The following is an 18,265-nucleotide window of genomic DNA, read 5'->3' as shown; positions in this document are numbered from 1 at the left end:
TTTTTGCACACGGCCATGGGTGTGTATACGATTCAAAAAAGTGCCACGATAAATGTCTCTGCTATTTTTCTATGCAAAAAAAAAAAACATATTCCACATTTAGGTACAGGTAAGAGAGATATCATAATACACAGCACAACATAGCAGGAAACCAAAAACTGGTCAATGACATTGCCCAATAGTGCACTTTGACCTGATAAAAGACAGGTGAGTCCTGAGGGGCTGCAATGTCTGCAGGAATTTGTAGTTTCCTTTCAATCAGAGGCCAATTAAAGCATTGAGAACAAAGAGTGCATATTCCAAACAACAACAACTTAAATGAACTACTGGTGCTGAAATACTTCAAAAAAACAGCAGACACTGTGGCTCTTCCAGACTGGATTCTGGCACTGCATTGTGATAAGAAAGGTCAAAAGCTAAGTCTTGTTCTGTATTCCTCTTTCTATGTATCATCATAAGCATACTTTCATTAAATGTTAAACATTTCAGAGCCATTATCCAATTCAGTGCCAATATTATCACAGTATAGAGGTAATGGTTCATAATACAAACATTGACAAATGTCAGCGCCTGTATAATGAAAACACTGTAATAGTGTATGAGTACAGTCCGATTCCATAAACCATCAATAAAATAAAACAGTGCTTGTCTATTGACCTTGCAAGTGCAAACAAATTTATATGAGAGTAAGACAAATGCACTGCAATCACAGAATTGTGTCTCAGTGCTGCCCCGATTGTGGTTCAGGCAGGGATGGGTACTGCATCAGTGTTCCACAGGACTCCTTAGGGCAGAATACTGTACCGCTTCCACCTTCGTTAAAGGCCGGCCTGAAAAGAGTGACAGAGAAACACAACCACCTCAAGCCACTAATTTGACAGTTCTAGAAAAGTGTCTAAAATAAAGAAGGTCCATTTTGTGTTCATGTAGTGCAAACAATTGTGAAAGGGAACGTCAACGTCCAATTAACCAAATATACATCATGCAGTTTTATATGGCCTTTATTTCTCATTGTAATTTCTTCCTGGGAAATTTCCTGTGTTGCCACCTCTTGATTTCCCGTTATCATAACTTTCCTTATCAAATACATAATCAATAATTATTGATTGAATAGTCAAATTAAGGGTAGTTTAGTGAGCTAGTTTATCTAGTCTGAAAGGGATAGGCCGTAAAAAAACAGAAGTGTAAATGTTGCGCAATACTAACGATACACCCGGCCACTGGGAACACAATACTGGGAGCAAATGTCACATAACGCTGTGCCATTAAAGCCCTGATAATCATTCTATTCAGAAAACAATGAATGAAAGCAGCACAACATGCCTGAACACAAGCGGGCCGAGGCAGAGGCAGAGGCAGAACCAAACCTCCCTAATGGATGATGCAGCCCTGTTAATAGCAGCGCGGAGTCCACCCGTACCTCCAATGCGCAGCAAACATGGACACCCACGCCCTCCAGCCTCCACCCAAGACCACATCACCACGGCAACCAGCAGGACACTCTGCAGCAGCAGGCTTAGACAATAGCGAGGGTTCAGAAAAGACTGATAATGAAAGGCAGAGAGGGGAAGTTGATTCATTTCTGGAGACCAAGGTCTCAGGTCGGTGTACAAACTGGTTTGACAAATTAACAAAACATGTCCAGACATACGGGAAATGTATACTCACATCGCAAATTATTTCGTGAGTGAATGAACATGTTAAAATATGCCTTACAACATTATTCTGTAAAGGTTCCCAATCAAGTGTCACACAGACTGGGAATGAAATGGAATCCCCAGTTCCATTTGACATTTCAAACTGGCTGCTTGTTTATATGAAATGACGCAGAACACAAGTAATTTTCGGCAGTATTATCAATTACCAAATTTACATGAAAATGACATTTTTGACAGTATGTGGTATTTAATCATGCAACTAAGGCAAAATGCCAACTTCTTTATGGCCTGAGTTTAGAAACATTGGTATTGCACAGGGGAAAATGCACAAGGTCTCCCCCCCCCCTCACCAGTCCACAGCTCAGCAGGTGTGACAGCACCACGGCAACACCCCTGGCCCAGCTCCGCCTCTCACAGGCAGAGAAGAGCAGCACTGACCAGCAGACCTGCAGGCCGGACTGCATCATGGCCTGAAAGGCTGAGGACAGACAGTGGAGAGGGGGAAGGCAAGGCAGGACAACAGAGAGGAGAGAGAGGGAAAGGGACAAGAGGCAGGGACATATTGGAGAAAACAGTGGAAGGGGAAAAAGGAAGACTGTAAATGAGACATACAGAGATATACAGGGATAGTGCCCAGCATTCTACCTACCATACTGCACCAATGCATCTGCTATATTGCCTATTTAATTCAAGAGACTTGCCGAAATATGTGATAAAGGCACAAAGTGTGTGTCCCCCCCCCCCCGTGCCAGTTAAATGCAATGGCTGAAATGACTTTCCTTGCCCTCCTTTGCCATCACATACCAGAGGTAATGAAGAAGTGAGACGATTCCCCGTGAATTCCCACAATGCCCGGCCCCAGCGACACTGACAGGATGTTGGCAAAGGAAAAGGCTGAGCTCATTAGGCCAAAGGCCAGACCACTGACTGGGGGGGATGGAGACAAAGGCAGAGAGGGGCGTGGCACTTGTCAGAATGGCACACATTTAAACGTTTAAAATTCAAGTTTTACAGATTCTAAAGCATAGACTCACCGAAGGCCTTTTGTTGCAGAGAAAGGGTAGGTCCTCCTTTCACAACAAAACTGGCAAGAGCTGCATGTGTTGTCTCGTGAGAAAAAAATCTAGGGAATAGTGTCCATCACGTTCAAGCAAAGGTAACAATGGATGAATCAGATATAAAAGCATGCAAATTATCACTTCAGTAAAGGAACAGCCATGTGATCAGGTGAAATCAACACATTCTGTAATTTCCATCCCAGACATCCAAAGTTTTTCCAGTTTTCACTTGGAAAGAGGACTACACAAAGCACCACCTTAAATATTTGTAATGCAGTAAGCAAATGTCTGTCATTCAAAGGTGTGTCATTCATTGGAAAAACCGGTCTGTCAAATAAAGCTGAGATCATGGCAGAAATTTTGTTGATCTTATCCTGAATGACTCAGTGTGTGCCTTAAAGCATGTCTATGATGTGTTCAACATCAAAATTACTTGTTTATATTATACTTTTCTCTGCAGTTTATCAGGTAAAACCACACTGACAATAATCACACAAGCATGCAAGAAAGCATAAAGTAATCATTTCTGGGCAGTCTCGCAGACAGGGCAGCAGAGCCTATACGCTGCGTACATGTCCGCACCTTAGTAGCTTGTAGGAAGCAGCCCTGAGCGCCTCCTGAATAAACACAGCCACTGCCGCCACCGCTGCTAGAAGCTGCAGCTGCAGGTTTGGATCTGAGCCACCACAGAGGGATACTAGGGCATACCACATCAAAGAGGACAGCACGAGACCGACCAGCCATAAACTGGCCCTGAAAGAAGGGGGTAAAGCGTAAAATCGACATGCGCATTTCTCTGCAATGTAGCTATACAGCAGACCTGAACTAGGCATAAACCAAATTAACTGTAGCGTGCACTCCATCCTCACGGTGCACTCCGAAGCCAGCTACAAAAGTCAGCTTCAATTAAGAGAGGCCTATAGATTAAGCATTTCCACAAATAGAAAGAACTAAAACAACATGGGACATGGTAGCCGTTAAAAAAACGGCGTGCTCTAGTCTTTGGACTTCACCTTTGCACTCCCATTTGTTTAGATTGGCTACCTGTCGGACACATTTTGAAATTAAAATTTCCCTTGATATAAACGCTCATGATATAAAGTTGCGTGATCAATATGGTGAAATACTGTAGGTTGCTTAACGATGTTAGCAAAGTAAAATAATTTAAGTAAAATGTCTTGGATAACTCACCCTACCACCAATATAATCACTCGAACAGGACTGTCTGTCACAGTAAACATAAGCAATGCAAAAGCCGGTCCGAAAGTTATAAATGAGCACCCAAAGAACACGGCCAATCCCATTTTAGAACTGATATGTCGCCTTTTGCATACAAATATTTTATTTCGAACTTATCGTTATTTTAGCAACGCTCTCGAACCGGGAAAAATTCACAAACATAATCAAATGAATCTCCAATTGCAGGTGTGATCAAAGGTGTGGTGAGTTAGGCCGTCTATGTCAACTCAATAGTTTCCTTTCTCCGGATCTCGGGCCATGATTTTCCCCAAACGAAACCGTCCTCATTAATCTCTCCATAACCAATTAAACGTCATCATAAAAAATAGCACATATTATGTGTATTAGCGGAGCGACGAGGATTTTAGGACAAAAGAAAGGTCGTCAGTTTGAAAATAGTTTTCATGACCACTTGTGTTATAGCTGTACTAGACTAGTTTCTTCCCCTCAGCATATAGAAACAGCTACTTCCTCTTAGAACATCCAAGACTGCGTAGCCCTGCATGTGGTGGCGTTATGAACGACCGGCGCAGAAACTTCAAATTGAGTAAATTCTCAATTTGATATCATATCACATATCATATCATATCACAAAATAAGATCTCGGTAAACACTTCGTCTACACGTTATTTATTTCTGTCATGTATACAGTCCCATTTGTTGTGATGCATTTGTGTGGCTGGTAGCCAAGGCTATATTCTTTGTCTAGTGTCACAGATAAAACAGGCTCGCAAAGAAGTAATTGACAACACAATTTCAATTCCCTTTAGTTCACCTCTTTTATTATATATTTTTACGGTCTGGTTCATATCTTCGAAGCAGTTCATACAGTATATAATCTGACAGGAATGTCACAAAATAAATGAGGTGCCAGCAATGTTTTCATGTTGAGAATGAATGACTGGCAGAAAATATGAAGAAAAGGGAGTGTTGGTGACAGGCAGGGGTATTAACGAAGAAACAACACGCAGGAAAGTGCTGGGGCCAGATGGCCAAAGGGATTATGCAGCATTGAGACTCAAAAAGCAGTGTTTTCAGCAAATATAGAACCTGTGAAGTGTTGAGAAAGATATACAACAGGTGAGTCAGTCTGTCGGTCGGTCAGTCAGTCAGTCAGTCCGTTGGTCAGTCAATGTCAGGATTCCAGGCACCTTTTCAGCATACATCTTCCTCCATTTTCTTGACTTTATCCCTCAGCCCCACTTTTATATTCTTCTTCCCGTCATCCCTCTATTCTGGTCTTGTATCTCCAAAAACATTTCCGTGTGTTCTCCGTCACATTCTCTGTGGCCACAACAGTCTCCGTTCATGGAAGGCTGCAGTCCAGCAAGTTTTCCAGCCATCAAGCGCCCTCTCATGAGCAGAAAATTTGAAACGGTTAAATGAAACAGAAAGCGAATTCAATCAGGTAATGAAGTGCTCGCACAGAAGTCAGCACCTTCTGGACTACAGTCCTCCACAAGCGGGTGCCACAGGTCTTCACCTGACCCAGCTATAAGTACTCAGCCTTTTATGCTGATGTTTATTCAGCTGTGTCTTTTCACTAATGCGTGCTTCTGTAGTGTAGCCAAATTGTGATTCTGTGTAAGCGCCGTGGTGGCCATCATGAGCACCCCAGCCAACCAATCAGATTGTATGTTGCATACACATGGAAGCCATCATCCTACTTAACCTCTCCATTCAAGAAACTTCCCTTAACTTCCCCACATGCATAATACTTCCCTACTTGACATTTCTCCCTTATAAAACCTCTCCTTGGTGTAACACTGTTCCTATATGGCCCTCATCCGTTAATACCCATCTGGTAATGACCCCCCTCTTAGCCCAGTTCAGAATAAAAGACATTTTGAAGATTTCTTCACAGTGGGAGTCAGATGCACCTCTTGACCCCCAGGACCCTATGAGACACAACACACAACACTGTAAGTTTAATGTAGCCGTGCAGTAGATTTACACACTACAAGGCTGCTCTGCCACGTAACAAAAAGTCCATCACAGCCATGTGTCACTGGACATTGTACTGTATTATCATTAGAATCAGAAAGCTATTACCTTGGCAGGTGGCACATACGTCGTTGTAAGTATGTACACCACAAAGCTAGTGTTTTAGTGTTTGTTTGAAGAGCATGTGTGCCAGATAAAAAGGCAGTGTGTTTGTTCAGTGTGGGTGAGTGGGCATACAATCTGCCTGTGCATAGCAATTCCTGATACACTAAATGTCCTTATGCCAATCACATGAACAGGATTGCGCATCTCATACACCAGAGAGGTGCACAAAAACAAAGGTCTGCACAAGCGTCACAAATCCCATATTTGTTATTCGTAGGAACATTTTTAAGAACAAAAGTAAGAATAATTGATAAGAAACAGTTTGTGAATGACGCCCAGTGCGTGTCTGAGCAGTCAGTGTTAATATAAGGGAAATAAATATTCACCTGTTTCTTGCTTGACTTCAGGAGAATGTCTCGTGCCAGGGCGATAAAGGACTGCAATGAGAGGAACTCATACATTAATGTAGGTCCTGTTTATGAGGAACTGCCAATTGATTCCTCTTTCAGTTTAAGCTTGGATTCAGTTTCACCTCAAACCAGTTTATTCTTTACTTTGAATAACAAATTGAAATGTTAAAGCGTTCAAGTGTTACTGTTTTTCATTACTCAATGTTCTTTGTCAGTTCTGATCACTACCAAATTGAACAATAACCATAAGATGAATAAGTGCTTTAATTATGAAATGAATTGCCCTTTTGGACACTGTCTTAAATTATTAATCAAACTGAACTTAAAAGACAAATCACCTTAGTATTCTCTCAGATACCTGTATGAAATATGAAAATGAAGACACTTTGAAGGACTTATGAAAAACTACAGGAATCACGTGAAGAACAGTCGCTTACCTCCTCCACATTAATGCTGGACTTTGCACTTGTCTCAAAGAACCGAATCCCATGATCCTTTGCAAGCTGTCATGAACACCACAAGACAACTGCTGTGAAATATACAGTCTTCATATTGTCAACATTGTCAATATTAACATAAACAGTAATAACAGTATAACTCTATAACTGGCTCAAACTCATATGCAAACAATGTTTTACAACCACTCAAGAAGAAAGAGGTGATAATCTTTACAAAGACATATGGCTAACACGTTTGCCTGAAAGGGAACTTTGATCAATTGTCTTCAGGGTGCGTGGGGTTTGTGAGCTACTTTGCTTTCAAGGAGGAAGTAAGGGATTTTGCTAAACCAATGGTTTCCCAGGAGACAAAGCTGAACATTCACAGAATGCTTGAAATATTGACATATTTGCATGAAACATTTACTAAATGTAGAACAATAGAAAAATATATCTTTCCGTTTTAACTTTCTGAATAGCATATTAAATAGATAATCTCATTAAAGGTCTCCTTAGTAACATGTTGGGGCATCTGCTTAGTGCAGTGATATGCCCTGTGACTGAACCCTGAACCCTGACCATGTCAGCACTAACTGTGAACAGCAGTTCTGCCAGTGAAGGGAAATACTGGGCATAGCATGGCTTGGGGAGGGTGGGTTTCAGTTCTGTGCCTTGTTGTGCCATTCAGTCGGTGGACTTCCAGGTGAAAACCAGCAGCTGACTGCAGACTGTGTTATTGTGTGCCCTTCTGGTTTTAAGGAGGACAATGAAGCTAAAAGTAGGATTTCCAAATTTAAGGGAGAAACTAGGGAACATACATACATACATACATAAATACATACATACATACATACATACACACATACACACTTATCATAGATAGGGGACACAGATGCAATTTAGTTGTTAAACACGGGCTGATATATTATTTCTAATTTAAATTTTGGGGTGCGCTGCTCTATACTTTCCCACAAGCCAGGGGCTTTTTTCACACTACCGACCAAACAGTGCTTCAGAAAATCTTGGTGGAGAGCCATTATCTCTCACTGATAACGACTGGTAGCCTGTGTGCACCTGGCACACCACAGGGAAAAGCTAATGTTGCTGTACCTGGGGGGTCACTGTTGGACTTCAACCTCCTCTACCTATGGTGGAATAAAATCAATTGTGTTCTGCCACTGTTTAATCCGGGTAATAGTTGGATAATAACACAGTGGAAGCTTGAACCTGGGAAGGCCAGGACATAGCACCTAGCCTGAGCCTATAGCAACTGCCATTACCTAACTATTCACGGTCACGCCACCTTTTAGTTACCCAACAAAGCGTGATGGCTCGACATCACAGACACCATTATCATAAAACAAATCAATCGAATGGTTTCATTTGATAAGTTCAACCCTTGCTTGTGAGACGGTGGTTTACACAGACCTATACAATAATATACTGTACTTTTCAAAGGATGGAAAAAAAGCTTTGGTGAGCGCAAATAACATGAATGTTCTCCAACCTGAGAGTGAAACACATCAGAGACTACAGGTGACCTATGCGATTTTTTGCATATTTCCGATAAAACAGTGATGCCATTGAACAAGCTGTCACCACACCTAAGGGCTTTGCTAAAAAAAGAAAAGAAAACTAAAGCACAATGACAGACAGACCATCCATCAGCTGGGTTTTAAATTTAGGTTGCAAATGAATGAGCAAATATTAGAGCATAGTATGCTACAGGTATTACTGCAGTGTACTGTCTCTCCTCTATTAACCCTGGGACTGCTAAAATATAAGGAAAACGAATAGCTGGCTATTCTAACATGGCTGTGATGGAATTCTTCTTGTTTACACTTAAGTGAAAAACAAAGGTGTTCCATGTTTTCTAGTTCTGTACAAATATGAAAAACCCAAACAGACAGCATCAATGTGGATGAACACAAAGAATGACTCTAATTGGCCACGGTCTTGTCTGACCTTACCTTCTCTCCCGTCTCCTTGGATACCTTTCTTTTGGCTTCGATGTCACATTTGTTCCCCAGCAACATCCGACTGACCCCAGATGAGGCATTCTGGGAAATGGGCAAGTGAAGGAGATTCATTATTAGCTCCATATAAAATGTCTGTACTTTGTGTATAACAATGCCACTCTAATCCCCTCCTTATCTTGGAGTGTCCCAGTATCCAAATGGGCTCTTGATTGGACCTCATTATTCAGTTTGTATAGTGAAAATGGTTCAGATAAGTATTTAAGCTTATTAAAGACAGTTGAATAAAAACATGCCTGCCATGTTTTTAGAAAAATACATTTATAAAAACATATATATCCCCTACAATTACAATTACATGAAGCTTGTCTGTTTGGTTCAGAATTTGAAACGCCCTTGGAATTCAGGGGTTACGCCACTGGATGAGCAAATGCTCTCTTCCAAAGCATGTGATGTCAGCCATTGCTTATCATTGCACTGCAGTTCAAATATGGAGCACAGATATGAGTTGGGGGAAGATACATCATGTGCAGTTTAACAGGCAGACTTTTGGGCCCCAGCAGGGGGCACTGGTGGGCAATTATACATGAGCATCTGGTCAACTGAAACCCTCTCTCCCTGGGTGATGCTAAAGCCAACTGTGGGTGCGTCCCAATACTTCTTGCTCCTCACTTCCTTTCCTCCACAGTACAGTACAGTACAGTACAATATGCGGACGAAAGGAGGAGAAGAGATGAGTGAAAGAAAGGGGAGAAGGAGGAGGCGGGAAAAAAGGTGGGACAGCTTGTCTGCTTCAGAAAAGTTGATGTCGGCTGTTGATGAAATAGCCCTATCATGAGCTTTATTTTACAGCTGCATGTACAGTAGCGATACAAATATGTACATTGCAGTTTGCGTCCGGACACTTATGAAGATGTAATTAGCAACGTTAGATCAAAGTAAACATCTCATAATATACGCATACATAACAATTTGCTCTAATTCTAGAATCCCAATGTGTCCGATGTCTGAACCTACCACTAATTCAGAAACATTTCTGAATTACATTTCAGTATCTGAGTAATTGTTTCCAAGTGTTCATTATTCACATAAAAAACACTTATTTCCCATCTGAAATCACATTTTTTCTTTGTCATAAATACACCCTTTGGAAACGGCTGGTTGAATAGTAATTCATGCATATTCACATGCTGAAATAATAAGAGCTGCCATGCCTTTTTATGAGTCATGTTCTTTTGAGCAGCATTCATGTGCAAATAAATTTGTCTGTATAGGCCACAAAAATGAACTGACATTTTGTTATCCCATGTAGGTAATCTAGTATTTGGGCAGAATGCTGTGTGTGATAATAACCGTACTGAACCTGTGGGCATGAGTACGATGATGTCACCCAGAAAAGTGAAAAGACCATCGCAGTAGGATACATCAATGTATCCTCTGCCAGGAGGTGACAAGGAGCTGAGTGTGAAGCTGCTTTGCTTGTCTGCTCCAATAGTGGGACATTGGAGGAAGGGAGGACGCAAAGATCGTTCCCAGGGTACAGAGGAGACGAGGTGCCAGTGGAGGAAAGGAGGATACATTTTTTTGAGTATTGGGATGCACCCTGTACCCACCTGCGGGGCTTCTGCCACAGTCAGCACTGGCATGGTCCAGATTTGATAACGGACTGCGGTACCCATCCATGCATTAGAACAGTGCCGTAACGGGATGAGCCGCCCAGCAGCACAAGGACATTTTATAACAACCTTTCAATCTCCTTACATCACAAACCCCTAGGTGTCTCACAGTTGTCTCCGAGCATCTTTCTTGCAATAAAACATGTGTCCTTGCCCTCTTTCTCCCCCCCCCCCCCCCCCCCCATTGACTTTACCCTCACCTCTTTGATGCTTTTCATCCAGTTCTGAATGTTCTCAAAGGACTTCTCGTCAGTGATGTCATAAACCAGGATGATGCCCTGTGCCATTGGAATGACAGCAGTGAGACAAACTGTCCAATATAACTGTAGCTTTAGCGCAGTTAGCGCTGAGTTCAGAATCACACTCACCATAGCCCCTCTGTAGTAAGCTGTAGTGATGGTCTTGAACCTCTCCTGGCCTGCGGTATCCCTGTGGAAATGCGTACACATTTTTTTGCTACAAATGCACCTCTGCTGTCCTCAGAGTTACTCAGTCTTAGCCTGTTCTTTTTAGAATAGCTATGCATTGTTAGGGAGCATTTACAGACTCCATTTATGTATTGTACGCAACTACACTGCATGCAAGGTAATGATATGCATTACGCTACACATTCACAATTATGCGCACATTTTAAATGTGCTGAAAACAAGCACGTGACTGAAGCAACACATTTTATATTTACATTGAAACACTACATTATACACTATATAAAACAATTCCAGCAGTGTTTACAGTCTTCAAACATAACCTTACAATTAAGTTTTGCAATCTGGTACTCATTACTTAAGCCAGATAAACATGTGAAAATGACCATTAAAAAAATCATATTTTATCAAAAAATACTGCAATGCTAAGAATGCATTGTCTGGCATGTTTGTATCACAATCACCACTCAAACTGTACCCTAAAACACAGCATGCCTAAGGTGTTTGACTGAATATATATTTATTTGAGCACTGTTTGCACATACAGGCACTGCACATACAGGCAGTCCTGATACACTCATTTCAGGGCTCAGAAGTTTCCTACCAGACTTGCAGTTTCACTTTCTTCCCCTCAACTTCGATCGTCTTCACCTTGAAGTCGATTCCTGCAGAGAGGTTTGACAGTCAGCGTGGGTGAGTTTGGGTGCGGGCGTGCGTGTTTGGGCGGGCGGGAGGGGGTCATTGGATGACAGGAGGGAGGGAATGTGTTATAACAGTTTGATCCGCAACTTTGGCAAAACTGCTAATAATAAAAATAATAATAATAATAATAATAATAATAATAATAATAATAAACTTTATTTGTATAGCACCTTTCATACAATAAATGCAGCTCAAAGTGCTTTACAATAAAGAAATTACATGCACCGAGTGCGTCACATGAAAATAGACATAGAATGAACACAAAAACAGGGATAAAAATCTGGGTCATGCCAATTAAACACCTCTGACTTGTTTAGAATTTGCATTAATGAACTCCCGGCTCTGCCCTCTTTAATGACCCCTCTCTTTCTCTCTCTCCCTCCTGTTGCATTTTTGTTTGTTTTTGTCTGGATTTCCTGTGAATAAAGACAGGCAGAGGCAGAGGCAGAGACAGGGAAGGTGGGGGGGGGGGGGGTCTTTTCGAAGATGTGGATGAGTGCACAAAATGCCAGGGAAGACAGTCATTATGTTCAACATACAGATTGCAAGAGAGATATGAGTGGGGGCGGGTAGAACTGTAGCGGTGGAAGGCAAGGAAAGTGGGAAGATGAAAGACGCATTAAGAGAGAAAGGTAAAAAGAGGGGCAGTTTACAGGGCCTAGTACGGGGTTAGAATGATTTACACTATGCGGAGGGGAGATAAAGAATCGCGTAAGAGGGAACTTGTGTTTAAACAGGTACTGACATGACCACCTCTATTAACAACAGAAAACAGCAGTAATGGTAGCCGTATTAGGCTATTGAATAATTCTCTATAGGTAGGGATAGTTGATTAAGGGCTAAACAATAACAGTGATCATAAACATAAAAAGCAAAATAAATATTGTCAATGATAAAAAGATATGCCCATGATATATATTTACCAATTGTTGATATGTATGTGGAATTGAAGTTATCCTCCGCGAATCTGATGATCAAACAAGTTTTGCCGACCCCACTATCTCCGATTAACAATAATTTAAATAGGAAGTCGTACTTCTTCGCCATAGTTCGTTAGCCTTCTGTAAACACGCAGAGAGAGAAAGCAGAGCGGTAATGTTTCATAAATCTGTGTTTCCTTTTTTTCTTGTCTTTGCCACTACTTTCCCCTCAAAACACATACATCGAAGTTATCAGCTTTCCAGTTTAGTCTGCTTATTTAAAAAATTTCTTCAAATTGTCACCGACAGATTCCCGTCCTCTGCCGGGGTTCAGTTCTTCCGAGTTCAGACAAAATAAGAAAAATAGCCAACAGAAAAGTGAAGTGAACCAATTCACGTCCTTCTAGTTGTCCCACATCGCAAAGTTCTGAGATCGCTGTGTTTAGCTGCAACAGGAGAAAATGAATTCAGTGGAAGATTTATTTCCTTTTTTCTTGTGGTTCGATTAGCTGTTATCCACACATTTACTTTTTCGCCCAGAATTGAGTATTTTCTGCTGTCCAAGTTCTCTACGGCTTACGTAGAGGGTTCGCAAGCACTCCGCGGCGTTCGGCAGAAGGGAGTGGGACACGGAGAGTTGGACGATAATTTGTTTTGCCAACAGAGGGCACTGATTTACTTTCAACGTGTTTGAGGAAGATATGGATGTACTGAAGTTTTTCCAGAACGTTACAGTGTGGCATTTTCAGGGTATTTCCCAGAGTTAACTTAAACCACATTGTCCAAAACTGGTTTTACTAGCATTTTACTGATCATGCAGCAAGATCCCAAAGTGACATTTCAGATCCTAAAAGGATTAAGAGGTGCAAGGAACAAATTTCTTTATTCACCAGTAGCATAATAGTCGGGATATCCAAATTACAGTCCAAATTACTAGTTGTTATTTAGTTGCGTGTTTTATTATAATAATCAGTATCGGTGATTTAATTAGATAACGTTCATCTGCTCCATTGCACATGCACTGTAAAGTTTGCTATAGTAGCCTAACGTTTGCTAACTTAAACCTATACAAATAATTCAGAGGATATGAGTCAAATGCCTTCGATAAATGACTCTGGGTTTTTATTTTAATACTCATTAAATAAATGTGGTACATTGGTTCAGGACAAATGATAGAATACGTTGCCTTCCCCAAAAGACCTTGCCGTACGCTCTATGCCTTCCGTTTTGACCTTACAAATATGGCACTCCCTCCCCGTACCCAGCTCGCACACGTACCCAGCTTTCGAAAAATGGCTTCGCGACTACTTCCTGCCCCTGTTATCAGCCCCGTTTATAATACCTCTCCGTTTCCGCCTCTTCCTCCCTTTTCGGCAACGGCTACTAACTCGCCAACATGCCAGTAAGTACTGTACCTCTGTTAAAGTCTTATATAGTGCAGTAATAAACGATTTAAAAAGAGAGAACTAAATGGCCCATTGCGTATGAAGTTACCCGACAGATTTTACAATTTGCTTATGTATGAGTTCGTGCAGCCGCGAATTTAGCCTATTATTGTGAGTCGAGCGCGTGTTTGTTTGAGAGACAAGATGGCGGCTTGCATGTAGCTAGTACAAAGCATGGAGACTGAATAAATACTACGTTTATTTGTGACGGAATGTACAAATGTGATTCATAACGGTTGTGTATTTGGCACAATGTTGTCAATGTCATTGATTTAAATTTCTCCTGTGAATGTGCCTGCGTATTTTGCTTGATGTAGCTATTTGGGTAACGTTAGCTTGTGCCGATTCTTTTCTGACGCATCAAGGAATTGGCTATGTATAACTCCAGGTTACCTATCAAGCAGGCACAAATTTAAATTCAATCGGCACATAGTGGAGTGACTAGTAGCACATTAAAGCTTTTATGCTTCGTACCTTTGGCATGAACATTATGCATAGCTTGTGGACTAGGTTTATTAAAATCAGAACCTCAGTAGCCTTCAGTTAACGTTAGCTTTCTAAAGACCTTTAACGTGAGTTTGAATAGACGGCAAATTGAAACGATTTTAACTGTGGAAATGCGTTAATTTAGCTTGCTGGTTATTGATGCACGCAGGGGTAGCGTCTAAAAAAAAGCAAGCTGTTTTAATGCAGAAAAGCATCCATTGAGAGTAGTCATCTGCGAAGTCTATGCTAGCTGCCAGTTACCCAGAGAGTGTTGTTTTGTAAAGGGAATTTCTCTGTAACCACTTTTCCTGCAGCTTGCTAAAGACCTGTTACACCCATCCCCCGAGGAAGAGAAGAGGAGGCACAAGAAGAAGCGTCTGGTCCAGAGCCCAAACTCTTACTTCATGGATGTAAAGTGTCCAGGTACGTTGGGTGTCCAGCTTAATTTCCACAGTATTTTCCAGGTTATGGGATGGCAAAACCATCTACAAGCTGTCGCCTGTCTGATATTTGGATGTACGTTGGGGTGCCAGGATTCAAATGAACCCGGAGCACAGCATTGCCGGATTTCTATTTTGTTAGTAATGGCCTGTTATCGTTTCTGTGCAAGGTGGGATCCGGCTGGTGTTGGGCCCACCATTCTGTCTATGTGTATAGCTTACTGCTCTCCATTTGACTGTGTTTCAATGTCCCGTCCCTAGGATGCTACAAGATCACCACAGTGTTCAGCCACGCTCAGACAGTGGTGCTGTGTGTGGGCTGCTCCACAGTGCTGTGCCAGCCCACTGGTGGTAAAGCGCGTCTCACAGAAGGTCAGTGAACATCAGCCTCATTCGTTCTTTCTGTTGATCTGACAGGCTATGATGTCACTCGTTTTCTGACCGGCTATGATGTCACAAAATCTTGCTTCAAATGTGAAAATGACTACTTTCAGTGACTATGTGAAGCCAGGTAAATCAGTCTGACCTCAAGTGTTTGGAACTTAGGGGTCACTACATGCCCACCCACTCATAGGCTCGCTTGGTTATTTTGGTTGGTACTCTTGCAATACTCTTCTGTGGTGAACAGCAGTGGCAACTGCTGAATCCTGGAGCAGTTTTCCAGAGATAGCTTTTCTCCACCAAGCAGTGGAAATCAGTTTCTCCCTCAGTATCTTCGCTAACTTGTTGTGAATCAGCTTTAATATTGTATGTAGCAACAGGCAGGCGGGTCCCTTCTGTTTCGTGACGTGTGCCAGGCCTCCCATCTGTTTTGCTTCCCCGTATTATTTTTCTAAAATGATTTAGACTCTCCTCCATTTTGTCTAGTTGCATTAAACAGTTGGATTTGCTGTCCTTTCTTAGGAATATGAGTTTTTCTTTAAGATTTATGTTTTGAGTGCTTGTGATGTTTTTCCTCTCTGTGAACAGGAAAAACATTGAGGGGGACTTTGGTCAAAGTGAATAAAGCAGTGTTTTTAGATTCATATATTTGTGTCTGTAATCACGACTGTGTTCTGTAAAAGCTCAGCTGTAATGCAGATCCGACACCATTTGTAGGCCCCCGTGACATTGCTGGAATATCAAGCGCATGTAGAAAGTTTTATTCTACATTAATTCAGGCCGCTTTATACGCAGTCTTGCAATGAGCTGAAAAAATGACGCTGCCCTTGAGCGACCATTTTAAACTGTATTCGGAATTGTGCCTTTTGGATTTTGTATTACTGCATTACCTTATGTTTTGGTTCATTATGTATTGTTATGAGAGCTGTAGTTATGTGATTTCTCTGAGTTTTTAAAAGCATCTGCCACTGCTGCAAGGGTGCAGTGTTTATTTTTGCTCATAAAAATGTTAGAGGTTTGTCTATTGTATTTAACTTCTGTTGACTTGTTCCTTGTGAATGTGCCTGCCCTGCACATTCTAATGGTTTGATTTTAACAGATGTTGTGTGTGCAAAAATGGCTGTCTAATATTGTTAGAATGAAGGAACAAGCTGCCAGACTCTATATGCTTAAGGTTAAGGGATAGATTATGATCTATTGTGCTAATAGCTATTGGCTAACAGATGGAGCCATCAAATTGGTTAATTTACTCCTTTGTTAGTGCAAGTAACGTGTGCTGGTTAATGGGCTAGTTAAGTTGGCCAGCTAAATTTAAGATGTAATGCTATCCATTTTTAAGGCTGCATTATACACTGATTAAGCTGTAATTAGCTACTTCAGAGGAAGTGAATATACAAAACAAAATGTACTATAGGTTGGCTTGTAGGTAATACCATTTATCTTCTCCCTTTTCATAGGCTAGTGAGGTTGGTCTTGAGTCTTAAACATATAATTTGCCTGGTGTAACTGCCATTGAGGGGATGTGTTTGGCATGTTGCCTTTAGATGAATTGCCTATAAAGAGCAGTTATATTACCAACTAGCCAGCCTGAGTTCCAGAGACTGCACCAAAATGCATGCAAGAGAGGCAGTAAGAATAAACAATGATAATGATCATATCCAGACCTGGGTGAAATACATATTTGTTTCAGATTCAAATTCTTTTCTGTGCTCTATTGATCTTGCCTGGTGTAATTGAGCCTGCCACTATGACCAGAAGACGGGGTTTGCACTTTATGAGAGTATTTTATTCATTCCAGTACACCAGACAAGACCAACAAAGCGTAGACAATTTGAATCCAAATTGTCCAGAACAAATACGTATTTGACCCAGGTCTGGTCCTATCGCGAGGAAAGCAAAGATTTAAACTGTACTATGCGTTTGTCAAAGATGTGCACTATTGACCAAAACCTGTATAGTTTTCAACGAAAGGGTGGTAATCTAAAGAGAAGTGGTTCACCTGTTCTTATGGAGAGCATAGAGGTTGATCTTGTGGCTGTGCTACCTCAGGTGCAGCTGAGGAAGCTTGTGTAACTGCCCTCTAATCCAGCGGTTTCACCCAGGCTTAAAAACCACTCTGGGTCTACCTCGAGCTTCTACAGGGAGATAGTCAGTTTCTCTACAAAACACGAGTGACTTCATACATATTATTCATTATTATACATCAAATTGCTGATAAGTATTTGTATTTATTACTTGTTCACCTGAGCTCCAAATCCTGGTTGGGCTGCAGAACCAGGATGCTATTCCCATCACTCCCTGAACTGCAGACTAATTCATCCCTGCTTCTGAAACGATTGTCTGTGGTTTCTGTCCTGGTCAGTGGTTTAACCGTGTGTTTGTGTTGTTCTACAGGATGCTCTTTCAGGAGGAAGCAGCATTAGCTTCGCCAGTGACCACCGAGAGGTGGGGTTGGACCGCAGGACATCAGCGAGTCCCGTTTGACCGCGACCGCGTTTCCAAAGCCGAGCGCCACCGAGCCGGACCGAGAAGAGGCCACAGAGCGTCAAGGCTGCAGTCCCAGCAGAGAAGATCCCAACCGGACTGACTGATGTGCTGTAGCCCCAACCCGTTAAACCTTTCTAAATAAAAAAAAAAAGTTTTCATTAAAGGAACAGCAATTGTGTGTTTGGCAGTTTCCTTATTCTAATAATAGCTTCCAAATAGCTCAGGCTATTTCTCTAGCCATACTTTTGATTTCACTCATTGTTGCATTAGAATATGTTTGTTCATATTTCTGTGCCAACATATTCTTCAACAAGATGGAGCTCTCCACTGAAAATGATGGAATTGTCCTTGACATTGGGTTTAGTGTAAAAGAGTCTGGAGGGGGAGTATGGCTTCAGAAATGCAGGTTGATGAAAGATTAAGCCAGTCACTGCTCTGGGTCTGGAATGTCAGGAAGTGCTTTGCGTGTCTGCTCT

The 18,265-nt window shown here is 41.6% G+C and overlaps 3 protein-coding genes across 4 annotated transcripts; 1 reads left to right on the top strand and 2 right to left on the bottom strand.

Annotated features, from left to right (window-relative positions):
• Positions 1-27: 27 nt before the first annotated feature.
• LOC118223078 (gamma-secretase subunit APH-1A-like) lies at positions 28-4,405 on the bottom strand. 2 transcript variants are annotated; one of them, XM_035409206.1, is made up of 7 exons: positions 3,908-4,405; positions 3,299-3,469; positions 2,693-2,781; positions 2,463-2,585; positions 2,009-2,136; positions 1,421-1,515; positions 28-830 (listed from the first exon to the last, which is right to left on the bottom strand). In XM_035409206.1, exons 1-7 carry the CDS (start codon positions 4,018-4,020, stop codon positions 722-724), a joined length of 828 nt encoding a protein of 275 aa, XP_035265097.1. In that variant the 5' UTR covers positions 4,021-4,405; the 3' UTR covers positions 28-721. The 2 variants fall into 2 exon arrangements, with proteins under 2 accessions (XP_035265097.1, XP_035265105.1); XM_035409214.1 differs by having other exon boundaries at positions 1,421-1,544; positions 3,908-4,403.
• Positions 4,406-4,715: 310 nt separating this feature from the next.
• Positions 4,716-13,263, bottom strand: rab13 (RAB13, member RAS oncogene family). The gene is made up of 8 exons (XM_035435678.1): positions 12,554-13,263; positions 11,533-11,593; positions 10,872-10,932; positions 10,704-10,781; positions 8,822-8,911; positions 6,852-6,917; positions 6,391-6,441; positions 4,716-5,853 (listed from the first exon to the last, which is right to left on the bottom strand). The coding sequence occupies exons 1-8, from the start codon at positions 12,675-12,677 to the stop codon at positions 5,785-5,787; spliced, it is 600 nt and encodes a 199-aa protein (XP_035291569.1). The 5' UTR covers positions 12,678-13,263; the 3' UTR covers positions 4,716-5,784.
• Positions 13,264-13,823: 560 nt separating this feature from the next.
• rps27.2 (ribosomal protein S27) lies at positions 13,824-17,962 on the top strand. Its single transcript, XM_035435693.1, has 4 exons — positions 13,824-13,952; positions 14,796-14,904; positions 15,183-15,293; positions 17,697-17,962. Exons 1-4 carry the CDS (start codon positions 13,947-13,949, stop codon positions 17,723-17,725), a joined length of 255 nt encoding a protein of 84 aa, XP_035291584.1. The 5' UTR covers positions 13,824-13,946; the 3' UTR covers positions 17,726-17,962.
• Positions 17,963-18,265: the final 303 nt, after the last annotated feature.

Source organism: Anguilla anguilla, chromosome 1 (assembly GCF_013347855.1).
Source record: "Anguilla anguilla isolate fAngAng1 chromosome 1, fAngAng1.pri, whole genome shotgun sequence".
Classification (NCBI taxonomy): Eukaryota; Metazoa; Chordata; class Actinopteri; order Anguilliformes; family Anguillidae; genus Anguilla; species Anguilla anguilla.
The sequence above is the reverse complement of the archived record's forward strand: the minus strand, read 5'-3'. Positions and strand labels throughout refer to the sequence as shown.

What these genes read in the sequence shown, in the direction of transcription:
- LOC118223078 (XM_035409206.1), bottom strand. Translation starts at nt 4,020, where the DNA reads ATGGGATTGGCCGTGTTCTTTGGGTGCTCATTTATAACTTTCGGACCG. An exon ending in GTGATTATATTGGTGGTAGG is followed by an intron (nt 3,470 to 3,907) that starts GTGAGTTATCCA and finishes CCCTTCTTTCAG; the next exon opens with GGCCAGTTTATGGCTGGTCG. An exon ending in TCTGCAACAAAAGGCCTTCG is followed by an intron (nt 2,586 to 2,692) that starts GTGAGTCTATGC and finishes CATCCCCCCCAG; the next exon opens with TCAGTGGTCTGGCCTTTGGC.
- rab13 (XM_035435678.1), bottom strand. Translation starts at nt 12,677, where the DNA reads ATGGCGAAGAAGTACGACTTCCTATTTAAATTATTGTTAATCGGAGAT. An exon ending in AAAGTGAAACTGCAAGTCTG is followed by an intron (nt 10,933 to 11,532) that starts GTAGGAAACTTC and finishes GCATTTCCACAG; the next exon opens with GGATACCGCAGGCCAGGAGA. An exon ending in CTTACTACAGAGGGGCTATG is followed by an intron (nt 10,782 to 10,871) that starts GTGAGTGTGATT and finishes CCAATGGCACAG; the next exon opens with GGCATCATCCTGGTTTATGA.
- rps27.2 (XM_035435693.1), top strand. An exon ending in CATGGATGTAAAGTGTCCAG is followed by an intron (nt 14,905 to 15,182) that starts GTACGTTGGGTG and finishes TCCCGTCCCTAG; the next exon opens with GATGCTACAAGATCACCACA. An exon ending in TAAAGCGCGTCTCACAGAAG is followed by an intron (nt 15,294 to 17,696) that starts GTCAGTGAACAT and finishes GTTGTTCTACAG; the next exon opens with GATGCTCTTTCAGGAGGAAG.